At 41.6% G+C, this 24,060-nt stretch overlaps 1 protein-coding gene across 1 annotated transcript in view; it reads right to left on the minus strand.

Moving 5' to 3' along the window:
* NELL2 (neural EGFL like 2) overlaps positions 1-24,060 on the minus strand; it is a 183,327-nt gene that overhangs the window by 128,020 nt on the left and 31,247 nt on the right. The window contains exons 4-9 of the mRNA XM_068170293.1: positions 16,153-16,326; positions 15,947-16,043; positions 11,440-11,512; positions 9,879-9,961; positions 8,139-8,267; positions 6,806-6,908 (exon numbers count right to left, since the gene is read on the minus strand). Of these exons, the coding sequence (XP_068026394.1) occupies positions 6,806-6,908; positions 8,139-8,267; positions 9,879-9,961; positions 11,440-11,512; positions 15,947-16,043; positions 16,153-16,326 (659 nt within the window). The remainder of the gene's footprint in view (positions 1-6,805; positions 6,909-8,138; positions 8,268-9,878; positions 9,962-11,439; positions 11,513-15,946; positions 16,044-16,152; positions 16,327-24,060) is intronic.

The raw sequence follows: 24,060 nt of genomic DNA on the forward strand, positions 1-24,060 counted from the left end.
TCAATTCCCTGAGCTGCAGCCTCTTCTCTGTGCCACACTGGATGCAGGAGAAGCGAGTGCTGGTGCGCCACTGATCAGATATCACCTAAAGTAAGACAGTGCCACTCCTTCAGCCTACAAAAAAAAGGTGTTAATTTTGTGAAAAGAAGAAAATCTACTAAGCAGCACAGGCTTAAGTTTATCGTGCTTCAATCTATCTGGATAAAATATTAATTTCAGGGGAAGCTTAATCAATATTCCCCTAAGTTTCCAGATAAAAATTTTGCACTCTTGCTGATAGTCAATTGCTGTGCAAATGAGAAGCAAATGGGTTTTTACAGATCCTTCCCTCCGCAGTTGTAGGCTACAAGTGCCAGAGCTAGCAAAAGAGTGTGTAGCTTCAGGGGAAGGGGGCAGGGGGGGAGAAGCATCAAGAAAGAAAATAATCAGTGGATGGTGAAGAGCAAGAGGGGAAATTCCTTAGTTTTGCTTATAAAACTAGCTAGCAAGACAGACCACTGCATCAGAAATCCCTGTATAAGAGCTTCCATATCCATAGTTGTCCTGTAATTATTTTGTCCAAAAATCCTTCCTGGGCCCTCTACTCAGCCCTGGTGAGACCCCACCTGGAGTACTGCGTCCAGTTCTGGAGCCCCTATTACAAGAGGGATGTGGAGGTGCTGGAACGTGTCCAGAGAAGGGCCACGAGGATGATCAGAGGGCTGGAGCACCTCTCCTATGAGGACAGACTGAAGGAGTTGGGGCTGTTCAGTCTGCAGAAGAGAAGGCTCCGAGGTGACCTAATTGTGGCCTTCCAGTATCTGAAGGGGGCCTACAGGAAGGCTGGGGAAGGACTTCTCAGGATCTCAGGTAGTGATAGGACTAGGGGGAATGGAATGAAGCTGGAGGTGGGGAGATTCAGGCTAGATGTGAGGAGGAGGTTCTTCACCATGAGAGTGGTGAAACCCTGGAATGTGTTGTCCAGGGAGGTGGTCGAGGCCCCGTCCCTGGAGGTGTTTAAGAGCAGGCTGGATGAGGCTCTGGCCAGCCTGATGTAGTGTGGGGTGTCCCTGCCCATGGCAGGGGGGTTGGAACTAGATGATCCTTGTGGTCCCTTCCAACCCTGAATGAAACTATGAAACTATGAAACCTTCTACACTGGCTAGCAATAGACATATAAGCTGATCCAATGCAGCCTTTTGCTTCTCACTGTCATTCTAAAGTACTTGTGTTGGAGTGCAAAGTGGCTACAACACAACAGAAAACCATCAAATGTCCTATTCCAGAGAAAAAAAAAAAACAAGATCATGGAAAAAAAATGAAGCCTGCAGATTTGAACAGAGCGGCTCAGACTTTAACCTCCACTGAAATCTGCTTGTTAAAATACACTGGCTCCATGTTTTTTAAAAAGTACATATATTACATAGCTACTGGAAGTAATGTCTTAAGTGCTAATACCAGCTGATAAATATACCAAGTAATAGAAACACTACCACAAAAATCATTGCTGACCAAGTATCAATTGTCTCAGCTACTAAGACGTTGGCAGTCCATCCACAATTCACTTAAAACAAATGAACATGTACTTCTTAAGCCAAGTCTGTGGACTAAAGCAATACTTTATAGGGTCAGCAGGGGAGCTTCATCTTTCTGCAATTCGTATCAGTGCCTATCACCACACAATGCATTTGTCTTTGCAGTAGAGAAAAGAATTTAATGACCTTTTGCACATACCTTCTCAGACAGCTTTAAAAGTGCACTGGGAATAGAAAAGAAAGTAGTTGCTGTTTTCCATCTCCAAACAATTCTCCACAGGAAGCTCCCATTGATCTAAGATATATGCTCTGGTTGCTGGACTGAATTTTGTGTTGAATAGTTTGTCTGCAGCTGAAACATATATCCAAGACAACGGCCAATTTATGTGTCTTGGAAGATCATTGCTTCTTTTAGCCTATTACGGCTAATAGAAAACACAGTGATAACTTGCACACATTGCTATTCCTTACACTACCAGCACCAACCCTCACACAAGACAAAACAGAACAAGTTGTCTGAATGTCCTCAAAGGCACAGAGTTAGGACAGATGGTCAGAGTCTGAGCTGTTCAGGGGTTTATTCTGTTGTTCATCAGATTTTTTTCTTCTGGCTCATAAGAAGAGCCAAAGTCAAGCCAATATTGGTTAAAAACCAAACCAAACCAAAACCCCACACAATGAAACAAAGCAATCAAAAACAAGAAAAACAGGCAAGAAACCCCACACAAACAGACAAAACCCCATAATTTTCCTTACTAAGTATTCTTCCCCTGAACAAAACATTTCAGAAAACCATCAAGAATTGGTTGTGCTGAAGTTTCAAAAGTGTTGAAAATGTCATCAAATGAGATACAACAAAGCTGCATTGTTCCAGTGTGTAAATGCTAGGCTGGGCTGCAGTTCAATTCCTAAGCCTTGGCAGTGTGGTAGGCTCCCACAGGTCTCTTAGCATAAGCACTTAGTGTCAGAATCAGGCTTAAAAATCCAGCACTTTCCATTCCTACCTGACACATCTGATACTCATTACAGTAACTGATGGAAAGACTAACCTCACAACTTCAGCTGGCTAGAAGTTCAGTACCCAGGCTAATCACCTGAGCTCCCTACACAGAAAGAGATGTCCTCCTCCAGAAGGCAATTCATCCCAGCCCTTCCAGCCTCCTCTCAGCACCTTCTGGAGATGCCAATCTCTTTCACTGGCTATTAAGAGAGGCTAACTATTGCTACCCATAACTAGCAAGTTAAGCACAAGTAAATGAAACAGTAAACGACAACAGTTTTGAAAACACTTGTGCAGTCTGTAATCTTCCATGCAGCCTGAGTGTTAGCGCACATCATGGCACCATTTTGGTCTCTATCCGTCAACATGCTCTGCAGCAGTACCAGTCATAGCACTGATCAGAAGCCATTCCAAGTCAGCCATCTGGATACAGATACCCAAAAGAGAAGGGGAAGGGGAAGAGTGTATGCCTATGGCCATACAAACCACAAGCATCACCTAGCCCCAGGGTAACAGGACTGTGCCTGTCCTATTTTATTTACTAGTGTGGGAAGAGGGTTGTTTTTGGATAGCTTTAGAAAACTATGGGGAAGATTTGCCTTTGCTCCAGTTAGAGAAAGCTGTGTTTTGTCTTTGCCTCTGAGAGTAATGTAAACACCTTGTAACTGAAGGAGAGAAGCTTAGCAGAATTTGGTTGGATGTGTTAAAATATTGTTTTGTTATTTAGACCTATTGTATGCCTTAATTACATGTATGCCAGTAGAAAATGACCAATTGAGAGGTGACACATGTGCCTTCTGACAGACTATATAACTTTGCTGTATAACATAATAAACATCTTCACCTGCTTACATCTGGTCCTGAAAGCGTCAGTCGAGGCGAATCCCACATCCATCAAACATCTGTCAAACATCTATACTTTTACATACTAGTATATGTGAAGCTGCTTCAGATTATGCTCCCAGATTCTGTATACTTAAAGCTATGCAGAATAAAGCCCCCCCAGGGCAATGGGGCAGGAAGGTGGGGGAAGCACGTAAGAACAAAGAGTAAAACCAAACCCATGGGAAGTCTGCTTACTGGTCACTGTAGAAGGCTTAAATGCCTTATATTTTTACCCTTCTGTGCCAGCTGTCACTGTATCAGACAGTGCTCTTTCCTTTTTTGGCAGCTCTTTTCAAACACCAGTAGAAGAAAGAAAGAAAGAAATCTGGAGGGAAGCAATTCAGATCTGTGTGAGACACAGCAACAAGGCTGCCATAGCTACCATTTCCTAGGCAGAAGCAACCAATCATCTGGTACAAGGTAAAACAAACACCAGGAAGAAAACAGATAGCCATAGATGTTCTAAATCCAGCTAAAGCACAGTGTATTAAGCATCACTCTTTCTCAGCATATTTGATTGATTGTCCAAATGTAAGGATAGTGGCTCCTTGAGCAACACAATCTAATTAGCTCTTTTGCAAATTATAAGGTGTCTGTGTTCTCTCTACATAATCCAGTCAGATGCTACATCCCCTGATACTGTTCTAAGAACTGGGGAAAAAAATCAAACCAAGCAACAACAAACAAACACAAAAACGAAACAAAAAAACAACAACCCCCCAAAATTCTTCTTAATATTTATTAAAATGGAGGAACTCAGTTCTGACTCCTCAAGAACTGTAGTCACCGAGCACACTGACCTCAAGCAGGTCAGACTGTCAGCTGAAGAAACCAAGATGATAGAATACAGCTGTCACATAAATGAACTCAGCAACAACTCAGCATTTCCACCAAATTGGACTGCAGAGTAAGTGAGGGTCCTGCAGTCTCCATAGCTTCTAATTTCCACTCGTCCACTGAAATTTAACTGCTTTGTCATTGGAATCCAATTTGCACTCTCTGTCCTTTGGCTCCAAAAATGTGGTCATTTTAAAAGTCCTTTGATTTAACTTTTTTTTTTTTCCCCCAGAAGTTGCTTTAATCATAGTATCATAGTATCATTCAGGGTTGGAAGGGACCACAAGGATCATCTAGTTCCAACCCCCCTGCCATGGGCAGGGACACCCCACACTACATCAGGCTGGACAGAGCCTCATCCAGCCTCCAGGGTGAGAGTTCTTCACCACTCTCATGGTGAAGAACCTCCTCCTCACATCTAGCCTGAATCTTCCCACCTCCAGCTTCATTCCATTCCCCATAGTCCTATCACTACCTGAGATCCTGAGAAGTCCCTCCCCAGCCTTCCTGTAGGCCCCCTTCAGATACTGGAAGGCCACAATTAGGTCATCTCGGAGCCTTCTCTTCTGCAGACTGAACAGCCCCAACTCCTTCAGTCTGTCCTCATAGGAGAGGTGCTCCAGCCCTCTGATCATCCTTGTGGCTCTTCTCTGGACACGTTCCAGCACCTCCATATCCCTCTTGTAATAGGGGCTCCAGAACTGGACACAGTACTCCAGGTGGGGTCTCACCAGGGCTGAGTAGAGGGGGAGGATCACCTCCCTCGACCTGCTAGCCACACTTCTCCTGATGCAGCCCAGGATCTGATTGGCTTTGCAGGCTGCAAGTGCACATTGAGAGCTCATGTTGAGCTTCTTGTCCACCAGCACCCCCAAGTCTCTCTCCTCAGGGCTGCTTTCCATCCAGTTACTGCCCAGCCTGTATTTGTGCCTGGGATTGCCTCGACCCAGATGCAGGACCCTGCACTTGCTCTTATTGAACCTCATGAGGTTGGCTTGTGCCCACCTCTCCAGCCTGTAATCAAGCTAGGAGTAATTTTTCAAAAGCAATTTCTATTTATATTTCTTTAATCTAATAATTTTTTGTGGTAATTTGTCAAGAGAGTTGTGTGTGTGCACGCTAGTCATAAACCAAATTATGTAGTTGCATCAAATCAACAACACTGGCTAAACGGCTTCTGATGGTATTATGAAATAGACAGTATAAGAGTGAACTTTACAGTGTGCTGTACCAGAACTGTATCCTAATTGGAAGGAGCAGTAGCAATGCTGTATGCCAAGGTCAGTGTCCATCTGCTTGGTTGCGTATCTTGACCTTTGTCAAGATTCCCAGTAAGACAAACTTTGTGAGGAGTCATACAATCTGAGTGCTTCCCCACTAAGATCTAGATGGAGAATTCCCAACTCAGTTCACAGGTGGTACCTTACACGAACGTACTTTGGATGATCAGGTTTTCAAACTCTGCCAACAAGGCCAAACATTTAAACAGATGTTTGAACTCCAGATATCTCACATCTCTGAACTACCAATTCCCTGAGCTATCTAATACGTATGGAAATTCTGTGCAGCTGGCTTTAAAAACAGGGGGAAAAAAAATCATTTTAATTCTTATTTCCTCTCAATTAGGAATAATCTACTTGAGTAAGTTGATAAGGTTTTATAAAATGGGATGGTTTGTGTAACTTCTAACACAATTAAATATTAATGAACTCCTGTGGGAGCAAGATCAGTGGAGTACAAAATGTCTTCCTGCATTTTATCTTACAACATGTCACTTTAACCAGCTATGTACTTTGCTATACTCTGCAAGAAGTTTTATACAGCAGTAGAAGGGTGAGGAAACCACACTGAAAAAACTCAAGTGTGTGCATGTCGTGCTCAATTTCAAGAACAGATTCCACCAGAGCCTAAAATAACCGCCACATATGCGATACATGTCCAAAAATCAATCTGACATATTGTGCATAGTCCATCTAGACAGTGATAAACCTAAAATTCTTCTCCTCTGGCCCTATTTGCAAAACCAACACGCTATAAAACCAAAAGGTAATCACCTATCTCAAATGACAATATTAAATTGCTTCTATCCAGTTTCCTGTATAGTTCTGTCTGACCTTTGCGGAAGAACATTTCTTGGTGTCTGATTTTTGCTGGTCTCTTGGGTCTAGTATGAGTTTTCACTCTCCCTAATTACGGAGGAGGAATCGTAAATCTGAACCTCTATTTCTAGCACTAAAACATAAGATTGAAAGTACACCCTCCTTGCAACAGAGGTGTCAGAAAAACTGGTCAAAGCAAACACCAGACAAGCAGTCTTTAATTTCTAGCAGTTTGGTTTAAAAGATAAGCAAAGGAATCCTGCAAAAAGTTTTACATATCGATAAGAAATATCTATGATATTAAAAAAAAAAAAAAGAAGGTCACATAACTAAAATGAAATTGTCACACAGCTCCTCACATCCAAATATTTCGTTTCCCAACCAGTTCTTCCACTGACATTTACAGAAAGGTTAATTTTCTTAACGGATTTCAAGATGGTCATTAGAAGAAGCACAACAGTGAAACTTACGTCGGCATTCTTTGCAGCACTTGCCGTCCACATACGCCAGGGCAGACTTAAGTGGGCAGTCAGAGAGAGGGCAAATCAAAGCCTCACACTGCACAGTACCATTCTAGAAGAATAAAAGGTGCTTAACTGGTGGTTGATGACCTCAAACACAGAAACTTAAACTTCTGATTTTAAATGCAATGAACAACCTAGCAACACCCAAAAAAAAAGACAGTTTAACATGGCGGATTTAATAACTACCAGAATAGAACCTTTGGAATATCATGTGTACAATCATTTAGACACATGTGATGTGTTCTTTGAGATGGTAATGATCAATTTGTTCTTTTTAAGAGGGAAATTTATTTGGAGGCAAAACATTCTGCCAATCATCAGCAAGTTGACACACTAGTGAGAAATAACTTCACAGAACAATACTCTGCCTTTTGTTTTTTTTACATAAAAGACAATGCATTTCTAAAAGGCAATGAGAACGTAGCTGCAACAAAAAGCTGCTAAAATAACATTGTTCATTTAACTCTAAAGAATTTTAAATAGCTATTGGCCAGATTTGATATCACAGGCTAAGCTGTCTTCTTGTCAACCACAAAACACGAAAAGTACATGGAATATCCCCCTAGAAAGATCAAAATCATACAAAGCTTAAGGAGAAGCATTTAGCAGATTCTAGATAGCAACAAATCAGTCTAAGGTGTAGTAAAGCCAACAACAGCCTTTTCACCAGTTTCTAATGGCCTTTGGATCAGGCATTTAATTAGTTCAAATGGAATTAATGAGTTGTACATGAATGCACAATAACAAAGATGCCATGGTTTGGTACCTGAAAGGGTACTTGCAATCACTTCTGGAGTTGTGATACCTTTGGGAATCTTCCATTCACCTAACTAATCTTTTTTTCATTTGTGGTATAACAGAGCATGCATATGACCCTGACATTTTACTGATTTAACCAAAGACAACCAAAGGGAAAGAGACACAAGGGATCTGTTAGATCATTTGCGAAGAAAAAGCCTCTGTTTATACCGACAAAACCCAGGAAATTAATTATCCAATGAAACCCTCTGCAAGTCAATGCATGGGGTAACATGACAGCTAAGTATATTGCATACCAACTGCATATGGTGACATGAAATATAGGCTAGCTACACACACTGGTCCTGCTGAAATGACAGGAACATTTATTTGGTAATACTATTCCTTAGATTTAAAACAGGTTTTCCAGCACTTTGTCATTGCTACCTAGCATAGACCTGGAAGTTTCCTCATTATTTGCCTCAATGAAACTGTAATCAGAGGAAATACCAGAGTTTCTGAGTCTCCACTCAAACCATACCATGCAAGTGCAGTTCTTACAGCCATCTGTCCAGGATTCAAACTCTCTGTAAGTCGTGCCTTTCATTGTGCAGGTCCTTTCACAGTAGCACTGATCCAACTTGTTCATCCTCTGCTCAGCTTGGGACAACTGTATTTACAGGTCACAAAAAAGTTTTGCATTTTTAAGTGGTTTCCACATTAGTATAAACACAATTTAAACTAAGCCCTTATCATCAAACATGCAGATGAGAGAATACGGGAGTTGGGGCTGTTCAGTCTGGAGAAGAGAAGGCTCCCAGGTGACCTAATTGTGGCCTTCCAGTATCTGAAGAGGACCTACAGGAAGGCTGGGGAAGAACTTCTCAGGATCTCAGGTAATGATAGGACTAGGGGGAATGGAATGAAGCTGGAGGTGGGGAGATTCAGGCTGGATGTGAGGAGGAGGTTCTTCACCATGAGAGTGGTGAAGCCCTGGAATGGGTTGTCCAGGGAGGTGGTCGAGGCCCCGTCCCTGGAGGTGTTTAAGAGCAGGCTGGATGAGGCTCTGTCCAGCCTGATGTAGTGTGGTGTGTCCCTGCCCATGGCAGGGGGGTTGGAACTAGATGATCCTTGTGGTCCCTTCCAACCCTGAATGATACTATGATACTATGTAGGCAAATGCAAACATATTAAAAAAATTCATTGTCAAATATAATGTGGTTAAACCATCAGTCATTTGAAGATGGAAATTAAGGAGAAAGATATAAATGCACTGCTTTCTCCAACATCAAGGACCCCATGAAAGTAAGTCAAGATAGGTATGGACTTCAATTTCTCAAATTTGTATGTGTGAGCTGACCAAAAATCTTGCTCTACACAAACTATTTTGCAGATATTAGGTTATGCTCCTAAATCTAAGTGGAGGCACAACTGGAAGTAATGCTCAAAAGCAACATGTTAGCAAGTGTTTCTAAACAGCAATCAAGGCATTTTTAACATAGCAACAACTTCTTTACTATGAGGGTAGTGGAACAGGTTGCCCAGGGAGGTAGTTGAGGCCCCATCCCTGGAGATATTCAAGGTGAGGCTTGACGAGGCCCTGGGCAGCCTGATCTAATTGAGGATGTCCCTGCAGAGAAGGGGTTGGACTTCATGGCCTTTGGAGGTCCCTTCCAACTCAAACCACTCTATGATTCCAACATTTATGTATCAAATCAGCCAGGTAACAGCATTCCTAGAGGCATCTAAAGAACTGACAGAATCAGAAGACTGGTCTACATTCACCAGCACACATTAAAAATGACTTTGCTGTGATAGTCTAGAGAGAAAAAAAATGCTGCTTTGGATTTTTTGATTCTCAATTCTATGTCTTGCATTTATTTTGTCTGAACATGCATTTGGCAGCTCAGGTCTAGACTAATAAATCTTGCTGCAGTAAGCACTACTTGCACAGTAACTTACTTAATTCTAGATGTATTGACTTGTTAGCCTAACAGATAGAGCTTGAATATCTACAAGCCCTTTCCAGGGATTTGGATTCTCTTTAGTATTAAAAGATAGGATTCTATACACAATATTAAATCACAAGAAAGCTCTCTGAAGTGGGAATCTGTATGTATAGACACTAGACATACATATACAAATAAAAACATATAAACAAACCATGCAGGGATGTTCCATACACACCCATGTGCAAACCCCTACATACACATAAATAATCTAAAGTTAAAGCTCTAAGAGGCCTCATTTCTCCTGTGTTGTGACTCCTAGTAAACATTACCTTGGCTGATGTTTTGGCTAAGATATCTTGCAGTTCCATAATTTTCTGCACAAGTCCATGGAAGTCATTACAAGTTGGGCATGCTAGAATAACAAAAATATGTATTATACATGTATAAAACACATACATTACATATATGTATATAATAGAAATATTAATTTCAACATTTATGTTCATTTTAAAACCCCAGCTAGCATAGGTTCACGAAGGGCAGGTCCTGCTTGACAAATCTGATCTCTTTCTAAGACAAGGCAACCCACTTAATGAATGAGAGAAAGGCTGTGGATGTTTTATCTGGACTTCAGTAAGGCCTTTGACATCATTTCCCACAGCATCCTCCTGGAGAAACTAGCTGCTTATGGCTTGGAGGGGTGGATGCTTTGGTGGGTTAAGAACTGGATGGATGGCCAGGATGGTGGTGAATGAAGTTAAATCCAGTTGGTGGTCAGTCACAAGTGGTGTTTCCCAGGGTCAGTACTGGGGCCAGTTCTCTTTAATATCTTTATCAATGATCTGGAAGAGGGAACTGAGTGCACCCTCAATAAATTTTCAGATGACTACAAACTGGGTGGGAGTAATCTGCTTGAGGGTAAGGAAGCTCTGCAAAAGGAACTGGACAGGCTGGATTTATGGGCCAAGGTCAGTTGTATGAGGTTTAACAAAGCCAAATGTTGGGTCCTGGACTTGGGTCACAACAATCCTATGCAACCCTACAGGCTTGGCGGAGTGGCTAGAAAGTTGCCTGGTAGAAAAGACCTGGAGGTGACAACTGACAGCCAGCTGAACATGAGTCAGCAATGTTCCAAGGTGGCCAAGAAGGCCAATGACTTCCTGGCCTGTATCAGGAACAGAAAGGCAAGCAGGAGTAGGGAAGAGATTATGTCCCTATACTCAGCACTGCTGAGGCCACACCTCAAATACTGGGCTCAGTTTTGGGCCCCTCACTATAAGAAAGACATTGGGTTGCTAAAGTGTGTCCAGAGAAGGGCAAGGAAGCTGGTGAAAGATCTAGAGAACAAATCTTAGGAGGAGCAGCTGAGGGAACTGGGATTGTTTAGCCTAGAGAAGAAAAGGCTGAGGAGAGACCTCCTTGCTCTCTACAACCACCTGAGAGGAGGTTGTAGTGAGGTGGGGATCAGCCTCTTAGCATCAGGTGATAGGATGACAGCAAATGGCCTGAAACTGTGCCAGGGAAGGTTTAGGTTGGCTATTAGGAAAAATTTCTTTACAGAAAAAGTGGTCAGGCATTGGAATAGGTTGCCCAGGGAGGTGGAGGAGTCAGCATCCCTGGAGATGTTCAAGAAATAAGGTGGGCATGGCACTTTAGGACATGGTTTAAAGGCCATGGTGGTCTTTGGGTGACAGTTGGACTCGATGGTCTTAGAGGTCTTTTCCAGCTGAAAGAGTTCCATGAATCTGTGAAATGTACTCACAATAGGTTCAACCTTGTCAAAGCTGACAATGACATATTGAAACTCAAGGTTTTAACAAACCTTGTTAGGACAGAAAATAGGTACAAAGCACACCTTTCATCTTTTGGTATAAAAAACAACAGACTTACTGCGATTAAGATCTGGGCATTGAGAAATAAATCCTTGAGGCATGACAAGTAATTGCACATCTTGCATTATGCCCTGTGTGTAAGTGAAGAGATAAAAAAAAGATACATCACTTCTACATGTCAAAATTATGTTTTCCCTTCACCATGTAAATCATTATTAAAGCCCACACAGAAAAACTGTTGGATAAAACCAATACTTATGACTACACAGCTTCTTGCCTAGACCCACTTCTTGGAGTGAGAGACAATAGAGAGTAAAATAGATAGACGTACAAATACAGACATACTGAATCATTTTTAAAGACATAAGATGAAATGTCAAGACGTAATTATGTAGCAAGAGTTTTGTTGTTTTGAATTCATTGTTATTTTTAGTTTGTCACGGCAGAAAATCTTGACAATGACCTTTAAAAGTAATTTGAAAAACAGTTGCCGTTTCAGTTCCTTGCTCTTAAATGAAATGCAAATTGTTTACTAAGCTACAACTGTCCATTAGAAGTGAAGATGAAAGAAATTTCAGTCAGGAAAAACACATTCATGCAAACCTTTTATGATTTCAATGAAGGTCTTGCTATAAAGCATGCAGAATGACACGTCTGTTACACAGCTGTAAGAGTCCCATTTGGCAAGAATTTACGGGAGGTTTAGAATGAAATTCAACTATAGAATGTGGAAAAGGCCAGTTTCATCTAGAAGAATGGATTCCATACTTGCAGGCAGGATTTATATGCATCCTTAGCCATTAAGGTATAGTTAGTAGCCACTTTGCTGCTCTCCAACAGCAAAGGCCAAATAGAAATTTCAAAGAGCCATCCTGTCATATTCTCTCTACAGGTCTCTTTCCTCCACTACTCCCTCTCTGCACCTCCAAACCTCTTTCTATGGAGTAAAAGCAAAATAATTACATCATGCTTCAGGATGCTTAAAATGTTTCATGACACAAAGAACACAATGCAAATTAAATGCAAAATTCCACATTTCATGCACATACACAGGGCAGTCAATACAGATACTGCAAAGTCAAAGACCCAGAATTTTGATCTCAAGTGAATGACTCAGGGTGATGTAGCCACCTAAGTGACTTACAGAAGAGTAAATGTCACTGGAGGGTAACTAAGAGTGTACTTAAGTATCATGCCTACCTCTCCTTCAACAACAAAGCTACCCTCTAGGGCAACTGGATGCTCCTCCATGCTGCCCAAGGACCTGCTGGGATTAGCCAGTAGTGAAAAAAACCAGGTGTGTCTGAGACGTGGCTCTACATCATGACCTCCCACAACATGTGTTGGAAGTCAGGAGGAAAGACCTCTTTTAAGAGCACACCAAATAGCTCACTGTCTTAATTTCTCCTTCCTTCCTTTCTCAGTGCCTTCAAGTTTGAAATCATGTCAGCCCAAGTTGGGGCATTTTCATGAAAAGGAGTAATGGTAGGGTCCAACTCAAATATTTAAGTTTAGAACACTCTTCACTGAATACACAGGCAAATATTCAAATACTTTGGCTATTAACCAACAGTAAAGCTCCTCTGACTATTTGAGGAACTTTATTCATCATACATCAGCTGTGATGTGCAATGGACTCTGCCACTTACCAGGCATTCAGGTTCTTCCCATTTTCCCAAAGTAACAACAAGGAGCTGTGACACTTAAGCCCACCTGGGCTCCCAAATCAGAACTTCCTGATAGTACATGAGAGATTTTGCACAGGCTCCTAATGAAACTAGTAGTTCAAATTAACACACCACTAGATAGTGGGTACTAAGAAAAGCTATATGGCACAAGAAATCAGATAGCCAAAACTGCACTCTTCAGACCTGACAGAATTGGAGCTATTCAGCCTGGAAAAGAGGAAGACTCAGGAAAAACTTATAGATACATTTCAATATTTGAAGGGGACCTGCAGGAAGGCTGGGGAAGAACTGCTCAGAAGGGCTTGTAGTGATAGGAAGAGGAACAATCATTTGAAATTGGAACAGGGTAGATTTAGGTTGGACACAGGACAAAGTTCTTTATAGTGAAAATGGCAAAATACTGGAAAAGTTTGCCCTGGGATGTGATTGAGGCCCGTCCCTGGAGATACCCAAGCTCAGATTTGATGTGGCCCTGGGCAGCCTGATCTAGTTGAAGGTGTCCCTGCTCACTGCAGGGCGGTTGGACAAGATGAACTTTGAGGGTCCCTTCCAACCTGATGTAACCTGAGAATCCATGCAACAGGTACAAACACATCCTCGTGTGAACACCCATACAGGTACAGCGGTTCCATACAGCAATATTAGATCCAAAAATAAAATACACCCAGATGAAATACGTTTTCAGAATCACTAATGACTTTTCAGTTCCTCAACCCACCTGGACAAGCCATTTAATCCAGATTTTTGAAAACAGCAAAGCACCTGCACCTCTCAAAATGAGATCAGCAGAGCTGTCCCACAGTGGGTACCTATACACTCTCCAAAGCACTAAGAAATGTTGGAAGACCTCATCGTCTAAACTGATGAATTTCTTGTACAACAGCATCACATTTTTAGAGGCAGTCTGACCATCTACCTTATGCTGCAGAAATCACTTAGCCCAGCATACTTCAACTACATTTATGCTCTTTTAACAGCTTTTCCAACCTGGTTTATTCTATTCTATTCTACTCTATTCTATTCTATTCTATTCTATTCTACTCTATTCTATTCTATTCTATTCTATTCTATTCTATTCTATTCTATTCTATTCTACCCTATTCTATTCTATTCTACCCATTTCTGTATTTCAGTTAAGATGTTTTACAGTTGTAACTGAGGCCAAATTCTCTATGTATTTTGTTTATCTTTCTTAAACAGAAAGAAATACAGACCACTATCAGAGTATTTCTTTTTCTGCACCAAATGAGCTGCTTCTCCTTAGGAATTGACTATGATTTGGCAAAATACAATCAATTAAGAATACAATCAATTAAACAACTGAGAAGGCACATTAAAGGAAAAAAAAAAAGAAAGAAAGAAAAAGAAGATAGGAATATTTTAAAACTATTTATTATAAGCACACAGAATAAATTAAGTGATTTTAAGAGATCAATTTAAGCAATGCATTAATATGTTCTGATTTTATTCTTGGAGTCAATCTAAATCAGAAGTTATTCTGGAGGGGTGTTGTTTTTTTTAGCCTCCTCTTAGTCTTTTGGAGGAGAAGAACAGATTCAGAACTGAAAACAAATACAAAGTCAGTTTTCAAATCTGAGTGCCCCACTTCTTGTGCAACAAGGACATAAATCAGCATTTATATACAGCAAACAGTATTTCACAGTATCACAGTATAACTTAGGTTGGAAAGGACCTCAACACCCAAAAAGTTATTTCAGCACAAAAGCACAGAACCAGCCATGAAAATCATAGTCAAAGTGGTCTACTGCAGAAAAAAAAAAGTGACTGGGTCTATGATCCTCATAATCAATTCTGATTTGCAGCTCAAGTTAAAAGATACCTACTGGGAGGCAAATGGGACTGCAGTGTGGAAGGCATCCACAGGGAAGCCTGCTTTTGTTAAAGGAGCTCCAGTGAAGACTGATGTCAAACCACAGATAGCAACTGCAACCCATGAGTGCTACCTAATGGACTCGGAGATTAGACTCCACTTCAACGTAGCATTCAGGTCTCCAATCTCACTATGGACCAAGTGCTTTCTGTATATACACATTAAAGTAGAGGTAAGCAAAGAGCAAGCACAAATTTTCTTCCTCTGGAGTGAAAAAGAAAAAGCATTCTCTTCGCTGATGGTAAAGTTATCTCCCATTTCTGAGCCACAAAGATACAATGCTGAAATCTATATCCTACAGAGGCAATGAAATTGAAGTTCCCTAGACTGTAGTGTTCTGTGACACGTAACAAATGCATCTAGATATGAAACAGACAACAATCTCACTGCTTATGTCTTGGAATTCAGACATTTACCTTTTCCCATCTTAAGGTGCTATTGTTTTTTTTTTTGTTTGGTAACACTGAGCCACATGCATCTGACTCTGCAGCTTTAGTTAGTGAAGTCCAGTTTGATGGAAACACAGTTCACTGCATCAGATATACCGATATACAATACCCCACAGCCTGAAGAACTGTGCTATGATTACAGAAGCAGAGGCTAGTTGAGGCTGGGAGGCACCTGCTGAAATTGTCTATTCCAATTCCCCTGCTCAAGCAGGAAACCAGTTTTGAATACCTCCATAGTAGACTTAACTCTGACAAGCCTCGTAGTAGGAACTTTCTCTAATGTCCAGATGGACTTTGAAGTGTTCCAGCTTTTGCCCACTGCTTCTTGCCCTGTCAGTAGGCACTACTAAGGAGAGTCTGGATCCCTCATTTTCATTCCCCCTACACAATTCAGGTATTATACATTTTGATCAGATCTCCCTCAACCCTTCTCTTCTCTAGGCTGAACAATCCCAGCTCTCTGCTCATAGAATAGATGCTCCTATCCTTTAATCATTTTTACACACATTCACTCTTTTCCTTTGAGGGAATGCATACCTTAAAATAGCCATGTGCATTATTCCTCTGCCCTAGCCAAAAGGTTGTACCCAAAGGTAAGTCCATGAAGGGCTTCTCCACAACTCTCTCATAAATTCTGAAAAGGAAGCAAAGCAATATAGTCTCAAGTTGTTACCATTTCATTTACTCAGAGCCGTAATGTTCCAAAAGGGACAACTTCTAATAAAACAGCACTCTTCACTTACTTATTGCAGTCCACATGTAAAATCAAGTGAGAGGCACTGATTGCCAAGGAAAGCCTGTGCCATTTATCATCTGCCAAAATGTATGGGAATACTTCCGTGTGGGAGCGATGACTGCCTGAACGATAATGCAACCTGATTTCATTTCGATGACCGCTGCTTTCCAGCTCCAGGTACCTGTACCATAAATGCACCATCATGTCATGAACCATTCTTATCAGCACAGCAACATTTTACATAACATTACCAATATTGTCATGCATAAACTATTGAAAAGAAAGAGAAAGACAAGCAAGGAGACAGAAAGATGAAAATAAACACTTTTCACATTTCTACTGTCCCATTCTTCTCAGTAACACATAATCCTAATTTTAATGTAACTACACAAGATCCCAAGCCAAGTAGTTTATCCCCCCCCTCTCCCCCACCCCCCCCCCCCCAGCCAAGTAATGCAATTCCATAACATGATTTGATTGTAAATATAATTACTGTATTATTATCATTACTGGAGAAAACATATAAAGTACTAACTGGAACACTGTGTCCACTTCTGGGCCCCTCAATTTAAGAAGGACCTCAGGGAAGTGCTTGAAAAAGTCCAGCACAGAGCCATAAATATGGTGAAGAGAGTGGAACATTTTTCTTATGAGGAGAATCTGAGGGAGCTGAGGCTCTTTAGCTTGGAGAGGAGGAGACTGAGGAGTCACCTTATTCATAAGTATATAAGTATGTAAAGGGTGAGTCCCAAGAGGGTGGAGTCAGGCTCTGTTCAGTGATGCCCAATGACAGGACAAGGAGCAGTGGGAGGAAGTTGAGGCATAGGAAGTTCCATGGAATCATGAGGAAATTTTTTTTCCTTGTGAAGGTGATAGAACACTGGAACAGGCTGCCCAGGGGGGTTGTGGAGTCTCCCTCTCTGGAGATATTCAAAACCTGCCTGCATGTGTTCCTGTGTGATCTGCTCTAGGTGATCCTGCTCTGGCAGGGGGGGGTTAGACTGGATGATCTTCTGAGGTCCCTTCCAGCCCCTAACATTCTGTGATTCTGAAAAATTGCCTCATCCTGAAAGGACAGTAAGGAGAAGCTGAAGGTGTGGGTGCACAGGCTTTGCGATAGGGACGTAATCAACTACTACCAAGCAGGGAAATAAGGAAAAACCGAGACTGAACAACTGCTTTGTTTGCTTTCAGATGTAGTGTTAAGCTCTCCTTTCTTTTTTTTGTAATGAAATTTCTCCAAAGAAATACAAAAATCAGAGTTATGTGTAAGTACTTACTTTGTTAAATAATTGGGGGGGAGGCATACAAACACATGCATGTATACATATATATATGGTTAAAAAAAACCAAACAGAGTATTTCAGATGTATAAGTGTACTATAAACAGAGTATTCCAGATGTATAAGTGTACTATATACCAGATTTGCAGATAGTGAAAACAAGCTTTATTGGTGAAATGCCAGCAGATCAATTTAAAAAGCACCTCGTGACCAAAGTGGCTACTTAGACCTAGTTACTGCTTATCAGACCATATAATGTGACAAACCATATAATGACAAACCATAACATGTGGAAAAAGAAAGGCAAGGATAAATTGAAACATTATCTCCTGGTAGAAGCAACAGCTAGCCTCTTACACTCTTCAAGGTCAATGCCAAGAACCGAGGTCAGCACACAGATGCAGGTGGGCAGAGAACATGCTACACCGGTAGACACACAGTTGGTACCAGAAGGAAATACAATGAATGCTCATACAGGCAGGATAATGGAATCTCCCAAAATGAAACATGGATTTCTCAATAAAAAAAGAGATGGCTGTAAAAATTTCAGGAGAGAAGATGCTGACATTTGATGATGCTCCAATAAGCAAGGAACTCCTTCTAGAGAAAGCACGTAACTTCTGAAGGCTTGAGGATTGTTAGGGAAAATATGCATCAAAATGAAAAAGAAAATAATGGCCACTAGAAGAATTACTATGAGAATAATTGTGGTTTACTAATAGGCAGTAGAGGCAGCAGGAAAACACAATTAGAAAAGCAAGCAGAATGACAGCCAGAAGAATATTGCCTTCAGCTTGAACTAATGCCATGACACAGGGAAGTGAATGTGAATCATTTTCACTTGATTTTTGCCAAAGCATTGTGCTTTCTATCCCACTTTTCCACATTTGTTTAACTGCCAGGACTTAAATGGCTCCGACTCAGTCTTGCAAATTTCAGGAGACAGGACAAGCCCCAGCACTGATAAACAGATACAGGTAGAAATGCTAAGTCTGACCCCAGTGAGGCTTCTTGCACTGTCTTTGATGCTGTAGTACTTGAGTACCTGTTCCCCAGAAGTTTGGAAGAATCTTTGATAAACTAAACTAAACCAAACCTTAACAAATACACGTGTATTTTAAAAGTCCATTTACAGTGACAAAATACTCTACACTCCTCTGTACACTCAGGATTACTATCTTTTGAGAGAGAAGAGAGGGTAATGTTGGTTCCTAAAGGATTTACTCCCAAAAGGAACAGTAACTGCATCATACTGCAGTCTTCTAATCAAGAATCTCATTATCCGAAAGTTTTACGGGAACCTCATCAGCTGAATCACTGTTTTCTTATCTAATCCAGCCCACCTATTGCAGGGAGAGTAGCAGCCAACTAAGTCCTATTATTAACATTGCTGCTGCTGCTGCTTCTCTCAGCAACTCCAAGGCACTCTTCTATGCTACAAAGGGCAAGCAGCTCTTGAAGTGAAAAATAAACTACAATTAGAAACAATACAAGAGCAGAATCTGTTTCCCTCTTTTCTAACATCCACGATCCCTGTGGTTGTTTAATCAATACCAGCCTACCTGATTTTAACCCCCCAAAAACCACACATGCTTTGGGTCAAACAGATTTAACTTCACAGGGAGATGATACCTGCTTAGGTTTACTTACATTTATACACACAGAGAAAGAAGTGCCAGCCTGAATGAAAAGGTTGTTACATCTCCACAGATCACTCTGTGCATGCACAATCATTGCAAAGGCAACAGCCAAGGCCATTGTTAAGATCAGTGCCCTGCTTGGAACTGAGCCAGACAATGATCCCTCATGTACTAAGGCTGAGCCTATCTTCACAAGTGGAAATTTGTCTCTAATGCCCTAAAGGAATTTGGAACAGAAAACAGTGATGTTTTCTCTGCTGCCTAGTTCTGATCTATTGTAACAGCTGTGTAAGAATTGAGTCAGCAGATCTGCTCAGCTGCTGAGCTGCTACTGACCACCCTGGCAAAGGGCAGGTGGTGTGCTTGTGCCTGTGGAGGACCTACTCCTAAAACTACAACAGACGAGTGCCAGGGGAGAGTGTGGAAGTAGAAGTCAGGACATACAGCAAAAGCACTAAAAATCTAGGAGGTGAAACACCAGATGGTCCTGGTGTATGCAGCAGTAATCTTTGAGAAAAAGGAGGTATGGCTCCTCCAGCTAACAGGCAGCACTGGTAACAAGAAGCTTTTTAGGGCTCACTCACTCTTTTGGCATGCCTGTTCATGCAGCAAAGGCACATGACAGCTGCCCACTCTTACTCCAGGCAACCAAAAATTTCTACTTCAATCTACAGTATGTAGACAAATATTCTAGAAGCTAAAGGCAAGATATCATGGAGCTTTTTAGCTTTTGCTACCCACATTTATAGGTATAGTATTAAAAGAGTCCTTCACAGCTCTTTGATCTAGACTAAGAAGAAAAGGAAAACCTAATAATGTTAAAGAGCAAAATGTACTTTAAGAAATTTTGAGTCCTCATCTCCATTACTTATAAAAATCTTCATCTGGAGATTTCTGATAGAAAAGATGTGGGATTTTTTATTAGGTATAATTACACAAAACATTAAAACTAGACAGATCCTACTCAGTAGATCCTGTTCATTGCAAACTAGAGGTACACTAGCAGCAAGCAGTTAGTTCTGCTAAGTGTAGGTTATGAAGATGTAAAAGCAAGTCATGCCAGCCAGCCACCATGTTCAGCAATGTGCTGTTTGCTATTTTCCATGGTATGATGACTGGGCAGACAGAAGTATGAGCTTTATTTTTTTATCTGGAAGTAACACTTAGAAGTGTTCTGAAACATTAACTAAGAGGTTTTACTGCTCGGTGCATGCCCTAGAACGATATGACATTAAAATTCTCCCCCAAGTGGATTCTAAATGCCAAGCAGCATCTGCTTTATAGCTGTAAAAACCCAGTCCCCATCACTCACAAAATTGTTTGGCCTTATTGGCTTTGCCCTGAATATCTAAAGCTCTACCTAGGCAAGAGACGACTGGCAGTTTAGGAGTGATAAATAAAAATCTGGTCTTCACTTCTCTAGATATAAAATTGGTAGCCCTTAGTGCAAGTGCACAGTGGACAGGAAAGTGACCAGTTCAGTTTCTAGCTGAATACAGCTTTAGAGCCAGACAAGAATTTTCTGACATCGGATATTTTTGCTGAAGAATGCTGAACCAGTCATTAAAACCAAAACTTTTGACAGAAACATTCTCTCGGTGAGGCTTGTGTGGTCCAGGATGAAATGCTCATTGAAATGAAACCGAGAGCAAAGCTAAGACTCTCTGAAAGATTGTCTCAAGTACCCTTTAATGCTGCAGTTAATTACCTTTTTGAAAACAGAGATCTCATGAAGTTCAATAAGGACAACTGCAGAGTCCTGCATTCTGGGGAGGAATAACACCAGGCAACAGTACAGACCAGGAGATTTCCAGATGGAAAGCAGCCCCATGGAGAAAGACCTTTGACTCCTAGTGGACAGCAAGCTATCCATGGGACAATGGCCCTTGTGGCCAGGAGGGCCGATGGCATCCTAGGGTGCATCAAGAGAACTGTGACCTCTAGGGAGGTTCTCCTCCTGCTCTGTTCTGTCTGCCCCAGTGAAACCACACCTGGAATACTGTGTCCAGTTTTGGGTTCCCCAGTTCAAGAGCGTCCAACAAAGAGCTACAAGAATGACTGGGGGACTCGAGTATCTTGCCTATGGGGAAAGACTGAGAGAAGCGGGGTTGTTAACCTTGAGAGGAGAAGGCTGAAGGAGGATCTTATTAACATCTATAAATATCTGAGGTGTGCAAGCCAGGATGAAGGTGATGCTCACTTTTCAGTGGCGCCCAGCGATAGGACAGGGAACAATGGGTACAAGCTGGTGCACAGGCAGTTCCACCTCAACACAAGGAGACACTTCTTTATGGTGACGGTGACAGAGCACTGGAACGGGCTGCCCAGAGAGGTTGTGGAGTCTCCTTCTTGGGAGACCCACCTGGATGGATTCCTGTGTGGTCTGCTCTAGCTGATCCCACTTTGGCAGGGCTATTGGACTCACTGACCTCTGAAGGTCCCTTCCAACCCCTAACATTCGGTGAGTTTGATCTATCCTGGGTTCAGCTAGGATAGGATTAATTTTCTCCACAAAATTTTGGGAGAGGCCACATGCAGGATAGCCAGCTGAACCAGACAATACAATACCATAGTGATGATCTGTGTATGAGGGGTGGAGGCAGCTGGCAAGAACTGTCACTGTGGTTGTCCAGTTCACAGTATCACAGTGTCAACAAGGTTAGAAGAGGCCTCAAAGATCGAGTCCAACCTGTCACCACAGACCTCATGACTACTAAACCATGGCACCAAGTATCACAGTACCACAGTATAACTAAGGTTGGAAATGACCTCAAGGATCATCAAGTCCAACCTGTCACCACAGACCCCATGACTAGACCATGGCACTAAGTGCCATGTCCAATCCCCTCTTGAACACTTCCAGGGATGATGACTGCACCACATCCCTGGACAGCCCTTTCCAATGACTAATGACTCAGTGGAGAACTTTCTCCTCACCTCGAGCCATTCAGCGGGGTTTTGGGCACTTGGGCAGCAGGTGACCTTGTCTCATTTTCTATTACACATTTTGCACAGTTGTTATGTAGTTCTATTACATGTTTTACTATAGTTGTTACTCCTATTGTTCATTTGGGTTTTGTATTATTCTATTAAACTCTCCCTATCTCAACCAGCAGAGTTTTGCATTTTGCTCCAAATTTGTCCTTCCCATCCTACCGTGGGGAATGACTGGGCAGTGCAGTCGCATGAGTAGCTGTGTGGGGCTTGACTGTGGCTGGGCTTGGAACCCCAACAAGATCCCAGGTGAAGAGAGGTGAAAAACAGCAGAGGGTATTTTCCATAGCAACACAGAGTGTACTAAGAAGAGGACAGTAAAACCACTCTCTCTGGTCGACATGATGGGGCTCTTCCACTACACAGAATTTAATCAAAAAAAAGTAAGCAAGTTACAACAGTAACCTAAATTCAGTGAGTTGATATCAAGTCCTACACTACACTAATAATTAAACCCACCAAGGCCCATTCCCTGGTCTTAAAGACAAATATTGCCATAATGCTTTACTACCACTCCCATGCATATGGGTGCTTTTTCCCTGAAGTGGGTAGGGTTTTCCACACTGCCTACATGGAACAGTCCCAGACCAATGATACCCCACAAATCATGTGCTTACCTCTGCAAGGATACTAATGGCAGGAGACAGAAGCATGCCTAGAAAGATGCTAACAAATATGTGGAATGGACAGTAGGCCAAAGCTCTAGCCTGCGTGCTGTTCAGTTTACTAGCATACCACTGGCCAGGCACTATCAATAAAGCATTTTACTGCATCAAGATAAAACAAAAACAAACAAACCAAAAAAACCCAAAACCAAAAAAACCCACCACCTCAGAACATTTGTCTCAAATGGAAAAGAACAAAGTTCAAGTTCCTGCTCCAAAGCAGGCACAGCAAAGATTAATGGTGTGAGGAAAATACCTCTGAAGTACACCAACCAGCAAGCTACTCATCATTCTGTCTTTTACATATCTTCTGCTGTTTATTTTCTTCTACTACAAAAAAAGGTCAACCATTTCAGCTTTGTTCTAGCACAATGACTGCTCATTGCACTAGAGAGTTATGGAGGGCAACCAGGGAGGGGGAAGGTGCTCTCCTGATGTGCACTGGAGTCAGATCCCCATGCTGCAATATGCAGCAATAACAACTGTGTTGGGATGCTCATGGGAGAGAACAGCCAGGTGACAGATGACTGGAGAGGCAGAGAGACATCATGTCTGTACCCTACTGAAACTAATAAAGCATGTGGGGAAAAAAATATGTCAGTAAGATCTTGCTTCTATCAACACCTTTTAGCCCCTCATCTAGCTTCAGTGGGGGTGCTGTGAACTGGAAGACTTTGTTGGCTTTGAAGGCAAGAAATGGCATAAACCATCCCTCTTGCTTCCTTTCTTGACAAAATTTCTCCACAGAGAGCAATACAGCTGTAAATATAATAAAGAGCTTTCCTCTATATATATATAAGAAAAAGCAAAAGCCAGTTTCAGCCAAACTCCTCCTGTTTCCTACCATGACAGGATACAGATTCCTTTGTTATTTGCTAACGGAAACCCTTTCAAACAACAGAAAAACAACAGTATTTGTCAAAACCCACTTTTCAATTATAGTCAATACTGGTTTTCAGTCTCATAAGCAGGGATGAATATTTTGTCTCTTGTTCAAGTAAGCCTGTCACTAGTCTCAATATAAAGAGGATTCAGGCCCATTTGAGCACTCTGTAACAAGTTCTCAGCTGATTCACCCTGAATTAGCTGGCACTACAACGATTTACTCCAGTATTCAGGCTGGCCTCACTTAATTTAACAGAAGTTACAGAAAAGTGTTTCTAAGGTGTGTGCCTTACAGGAGCTTACACCCTAATGGCAAATTCTGTTTCTTTCCTTTTGTTCACAAAGTATAAACTAAACCAAGGGACACACACACACACAACAAAACCCAGCAACAACAAAAAACCACCACCAAAACCACAAGCAATAGAATAGAATAGAATAGAATAGA

The sequence above is a fragment of the Melanerpes formicivorus genome, unplaced genomic scaffold (assembly GCF_026170545.1).
Source record: "Melanerpes formicivorus ecotype bairdi unplaced genomic scaffold, bMelFor1.0.p_v2 SCAF_3, whole genome shotgun sequence".
NCBI lineage: Eukaryota > Metazoa > Chordata > Aves > Piciformes > Picidae > Melanerpes > Melanerpes formicivorus.